The 5728-nt window shown below is 44.0% G+C and overlaps 1 protein-coding gene across 1 annotated transcript in view; it reads right to left on the bottom strand.

Moving 5' to 3' along the window:
• fam20ca (FAM20C golgi associated secretory pathway kinase a) overlaps window positions 1-3082 on the bottom strand; it is an 83061-nt gene extending 79979 nt beyond the window's left edge. The window contains exon 1 of the mRNA XM_063191592.1: window positions 1751-3082. Within this exon, the coding sequence (XP_063047662.1) occupies window positions 1751-2397 (647 nt within the window). The 5' untranslated portion in view covers window positions 2398-3082. The remainder of the gene's footprint in view (window positions 1-1750) is intronic.
• Between the last annotated feature and the right edge of the window lie 2646 nt (window positions 3083-5728).

The raw sequence follows: 5728 nt of genomic DNA, 5'->3' as shown, positions 1-5728 counted from the left end.
GAGTAGGATGTGAGGAGAGGAGAGGACAGGAGGAGAGAGAAAGCAAAAGAAGGAGCGAGTGAAAGGAGGTGTGAGGTTGAGGAGATTGGAGAGATGATTGTCGGATGAGGTCAGATGGGTGAAGGGATGTATGTATGGATGGATGGATGGATGGATTGAAAAGAAATAGAGGAGAAGTGATGAGGAAAGAAGGGTGTGAAGAGAGGGAAAGAGGGAGAGGAGTGGAAAAGTTGTGAGGCGGCAGGAGGTGTGAGACGAGCATGGGGGTTGGGATGGGGGAGGTGTGGAGAGGTGTGGTTGGGAGGTAGGGAGGTGGGTTGGTGGCAGCACACAGCATGCAGGGATGAGATAAACCAGCAAGTGTATGAGGGAGTGAGAGAGAGAGAGAGAGAGTGAGAGAGAGAGAGAGAGAGAGAGAGAGAGAGAGAGAGAGAGAGAGAAAGGGTTGATATCCATGCACTCATTTTCCCCTGAATGTGGGGTCTGCTAATTGCTTCCGAGGCTAACCGACGATGTTTGCAGGTCTAATCGTGGCTATACATTAAAAACTTGACTTGAACTATGATGGAAGAATGGACATTTAGACATAGAGCAATCTGCAGAGTGACAAGGTTAGGTCATAATCTGCAGTCGTTTATTCTCGATTGACCTTGTAGGATTGGTTCTAAATGGCACAGTCAATCACTTCGGTGTGTCGTTTGAATTAAGTGCCTGACCCCTATGATTGATAGACCCCTTATTAGGGGCTGTAATGTGTGTATGTGGCACAGTGATGTTGTCATGGTAATTCAAGCCTGACAGAAAAGGCTACAAAATAAACTTTATATCCTAGAAGATACACAAAACATGGCAAACTCTTTTTTTTTCAATTTGGCCTACTCAAATAACTAACTGCTGTAATGAAGGCCTCGTTCCGGTTGTATCAGCATTAACAGCATGGTAAATAAACAAACTATGATGTCCATTAGAGGCTCTGTGATTTTCTTCATCTTTCATGCTATGGTACCCTATCCTGTTTTAACCTTCCACTTTGTCCCTCCTCAATGACCCCATGCATGCCATCTCCTTACATTGCATTGAGGATGTGCCGAAGATAAACAGATATGCGACTTTGTCCTGGTATGGCAATTCCATAGCCTACCATTCAGAATTTCTGTTTGACAATGTTTGATTTGGAGAGCCATTCATGTTCACTGTGGTTTGTCCCTTCAGTCTATTAATGGCGTTGTAAACTTGTTTGACTACATGACTCACTCTCCGGAAACACACATCACTGATAGTGTGATAGTGCAACATCACATCACATGAAGTGCACAAACATTCTGAAACAATAAAAAGACAGGCCTATCATACCACGTAAAACAGCTACCCAAGCATTAAATTCCTCACGCGTGTACAACCTACTCTTTTCATACTTCGCAGTACACCCCAAGAAGTGATATTTCTAGCGTGCGCAATCTTGACACAGATTATACTTAATTGCTAAAATTATTCAAAAAGGAAAGAAAGGTTGACTTGAGTCACGTGGAGATTTTCATTGAATTAGAAGTTGGACTTGGACGCATAGCGCAATGCTGTCACTGAGTTAAAACAACAGTCTGTAACAAAACGAAACCAAAACCCTGCGCTGTGCTTTAGACACTTATGTTAAGTGTTTGAATAAACATATGAATGGGAAACGGTAGCCTATTAAAGTAGCCTATCTACTGAACTTAGCAATTGTTTTTAAATGTACAATTATATCGCTTACCATTCAGGGTTACCGGCGACTTTGGGGTACAGTCGGATGTCAGTGTTGACACTGAACAAAGTGTCATCGTCGGAGAGCGAGGGCAGGTCAATCTTGTACAAAGGGTGGTCGTACAGCGCTGCCAGGCGTGAGAAGCCGGTTGCACTTGCTTTCTTCCCTGCGCCGGGATCCTTGATGAGGGGTTTCTGACTCTCGGAGTTCCCGGGGACCCGCTTCACAGAATCGGCTTTGTCTGCGCCGGTGACCTTTTCCAGCGAGTGAGAGGTGAGATTGGAACTTGGCTCGTTGCTGAAATCTTGCAAAATCCTCAAAGTGTGTTTGTTAGGCCAACCAGCCTCCGGTCCAGACCTCGCTTGTTGCTTAGCCCAATTCCGTGGTTCTTCGCTGGGATTATGGGAGCACGAGCAACCTCCCGTGCCAGAGTTCGCTCCTGCCGCCCGTTTCTCCAGCTTCGGCAGCAAGTCTATCATGATGTGCATGGTGCACGCCACCAGAAAGACCATGAGGATGAGAACACGAAATTTCCGAAACAATATCATCTTTACCATTCCAATTAAATATAATGTCCTGATGATATTGTGGGATTTCACGATATAACACCACCAGCGCAAATATGTCAATTTTACACGGCATGCGATATACACCATTCGGTGTTGAAAAGAAGAATATCTACGACCATAACGAATACACTCCGTTTTATGTCAACATCTCTACGTTCAAGAAGTAAAATAAGTCTTTATTTGCCTGGCTTCCTCAGGATGATGAGCGAACCTACATCTCAGGAGGCTCGCGTTGCAGTATGAACTTGTCGGCAGTTGACAGCCTGCCTCGAGGATATGTGACAATCTCGTAAAAATAGGGTGAATAATAAAAATGCTTTCAAATATAGCACAATTACGCGATGCCCACGTGCCGCTATTTCTCCATCCTAGTCCGGTCCTCTGCGCGACGGCGAATATGACAACCAAAATGGGAAAACTGGTAGAAATTAATCCATATTTTCTTCCTGCATTCAGTGAAGGAAGCGCGTGCCTCACATTGTCAATATGAATACTTGCTATTCAAAAACAAGCGAGCAAAAACGGCCGACTGATGGGTGACCTAACACCTGAACTGGAATGCCGTGCTGAAGAAGAGAGGTCGTTGTTGACGCGAAAAATTATTTCAGAATAAAAGGGAAACTTGGAAACAAGACGACAAGCCCAGCCAAGCTTTCCGGTCCAAATATAACCACGTTTCGCTGTCAGACGAGGAGCTAGTGAAAGCTCTTGTTTGACAGGTGTATCGGCGTCTGCGTGCACTTGCCTCGGTGATGGTCTCCTGCTCATTCCGTGGAGCCCGACTCGAGCGCTCACTGGGTGGGTGTGTTAAATATTATGATCAAGCCTTTCTGAATCCTGCCTCAAACCAGCGTCATCGCGAGGAGATTGGCTGAGTCCACCTACTGGCAGGGACTGTGACAGCGAGGGAGCGCTAGCTACAAAACCTCCCTTGGATTGCAACACCAGCAGTAGCAGGAGCAGCAGCAGCCTGCCTGCAATTCCCTCAAGAGCGAATGGGGGCGGTGGCGCATTGGACTCGCATCCTACTGGAAAGTCTTCACACATAACGACTCCCAACTTGTTTTTCAGACGGATTATGCCAGGCCTTGGTGTGGCTATGATTGTGCATACCGTGTGTGCTGTTACAGACACCCGGACCAGCAATTTGGCTCCAGCTACCACTTATGTCAAGGAAGTTTCTGTCTGGGTCTGTGAATATGGGCAAAAAAGATTGGACGACCCAAAAAAGTGAATATGGACCAGCATCGTCACATGACATAGCAGTAACCTCTCTCTGTGTGTGTGTGTGTGTGTGTGTGTGTGTGTGTGTGTGTGTGTGTGTGTGTGTGTGTGTGTGTGTGTGTGTGTGTGTGTGTGTGTGTGTGTGTGTGTGTGTGTGAAAGTGAGACAGAAAGAGCATGGTAAAGTGTGTGTGTAGTAACCTCTCTCTCTGTGTGTGTGTGTGTGTGTGTGTGTGTGTGTGTGTGTGTGTGTGTGTGTGTGTGTGTGTGTGTGTGTGTGTGTGTGTGTGTGTGTGTGTGTGTGAGCGAGAGAGAGAAAGAGAGAGACTGCTGTTCATCCGAGTGCATCGTATGTACTGTATGTATGATTGAGAGAGAGTGCAACCAACACTGAATTGGGACTGACATGTCAGTAGGATATTATGAATCAGGAGCCGCATGGGTTAGGCTACATGCTGAAATGAGACACCCTGTCAGAGCATCAGTGACAAGCATCAGTGGACTTAAGGATTACAAGCACTATAGCTTTCCACACTGCACAGTCAATATGCCAATTACGGCCTTAGGGATTTAAATTGCATACATTTGTCTTGTCAAGTGTCAGCTTTTATGCTGCTACAGTACACACATTGCCAAATAGACATACTACACACAATAAATTAAAGGCACAGATTTAATACTACCAGCCATGAAAGCCTTTCAACAATTTCATATAAAGATTTAAACTAAGTAAAAAAAAAAAACCCACAGTCGATGTTGAGATTTACTCCACTACTACTACTACTATTACTACTATTACTACTAGCACTACTACTACTACTACTACTACTACTAATAATAATAATAATAATAATAATGATGATAATAGTAATAGTAGTAGTAATAATAATAATAGTAGTAAGAAGAAGAAGAAACAAATTCTCTTCAATGACAAAAAGAAACAATGCACCTTGTATTCAGGGTATACATTAGGCTGTTACATTTTGGTGAAACTCAAAGGAGGTGCATTCATTATCCTCGATTGTAAAAGGAGGGGAGGCCTCTTGGGAAAACCCAGGAGTACATTCAGCTTAATAGCAGACATTAATATTACACTTGACAGCTTAAAGGAAAATTCCATCCAATTTCAACATGCTGTTGTATTGTTCACACTACCCTTGACTAGTCAGTGCTCAATGACATGACATTTTTTGTAATTTCCAGAATCCTGGCCATTGTAATGGGGGCATGGTTTGTTTATATCTATATACTGTATAGATTGGAGTATGTTGGTGTGTTTTTTAATGTGAACAAACCATGCCCCCATTACATTGGCCAGAATCTCGGAAAGGACAGAAAAATGACGTGGGGTCGTAGGGTATGGGCAAGTTAAGGGCAGCGAGAGCAATACAACTGAAATTGGCAGGGATTCTCCTTTAGTATTACATGAGACCATATTATAACCATACACCATGTCACCATAACCCGGCTGCCCGAGTCACTTCAATATTATTCAAGGATTTGCTTCACTCTCTCAGCTTCCCTGCCTGATATAGCCGGTCGTCATCTTCAAGATTATTGATGAATGTGCGGTTTCATTTGGCTGGTAGAGAATGGAGAGGTGTTGGGGCTAGAAGGAAGGGGGGAAGCTAACACTTACAATGAGCACCAAGGGGGCTGGAGATAAAGTGTGTGGATGTACTGTGCATATGTCATTTTATTCCTCGGAAGAGAATAAAGGAGAGCTTCATACGTATCATAGCTACACACGACATACACACACACGCACGCACACACGCGCACGCGCGCACGCACACACACACACACACACACACACACACACACACACACACACACACACACACACACACACGCACACACACAAACTATACAATAGAATGCTATTATTGTGACTATATGTATAGCAATCTACGGTAAATTGAAATTTGAAGTTTGAAGTTTATTTATTTTTTAACAAAGGGACAGCATTTATTAATAGCATTTGAAACAGAGTCTAATTTCCATCTTTTGTCCCTAATGTTGGCCTACAATCTGAACTCTATGTGCATCTTGCTTTTCAGGGAAATAGATACAGTAACTATAAATCTTGTGCACACGCTCACACTTTCACATATTTGTATACACACAGACACATGAACCGTTGCACACACTCACAAACTCTCATACTCACACACGCGCGCGCACACACACACACA

The sequence above is a fragment of the Engraulis encrasicolus genome, chromosome 2, assembly GCF_034702125.1.
Source record: "Engraulis encrasicolus isolate BLACKSEA-1 chromosome 2, IST_EnEncr_1.0, whole genome shotgun sequence".
Taxonomy (NCBI): domain Eukaryota; kingdom Metazoa; phylum Chordata; class Actinopteri; order Clupeiformes; family Engraulidae; genus Engraulis; species Engraulis encrasicolus.
The sequence above is the reverse complement of the archived record's forward strand: the minus strand, read 5'-3'. Positions and strand labels throughout refer to the sequence as shown.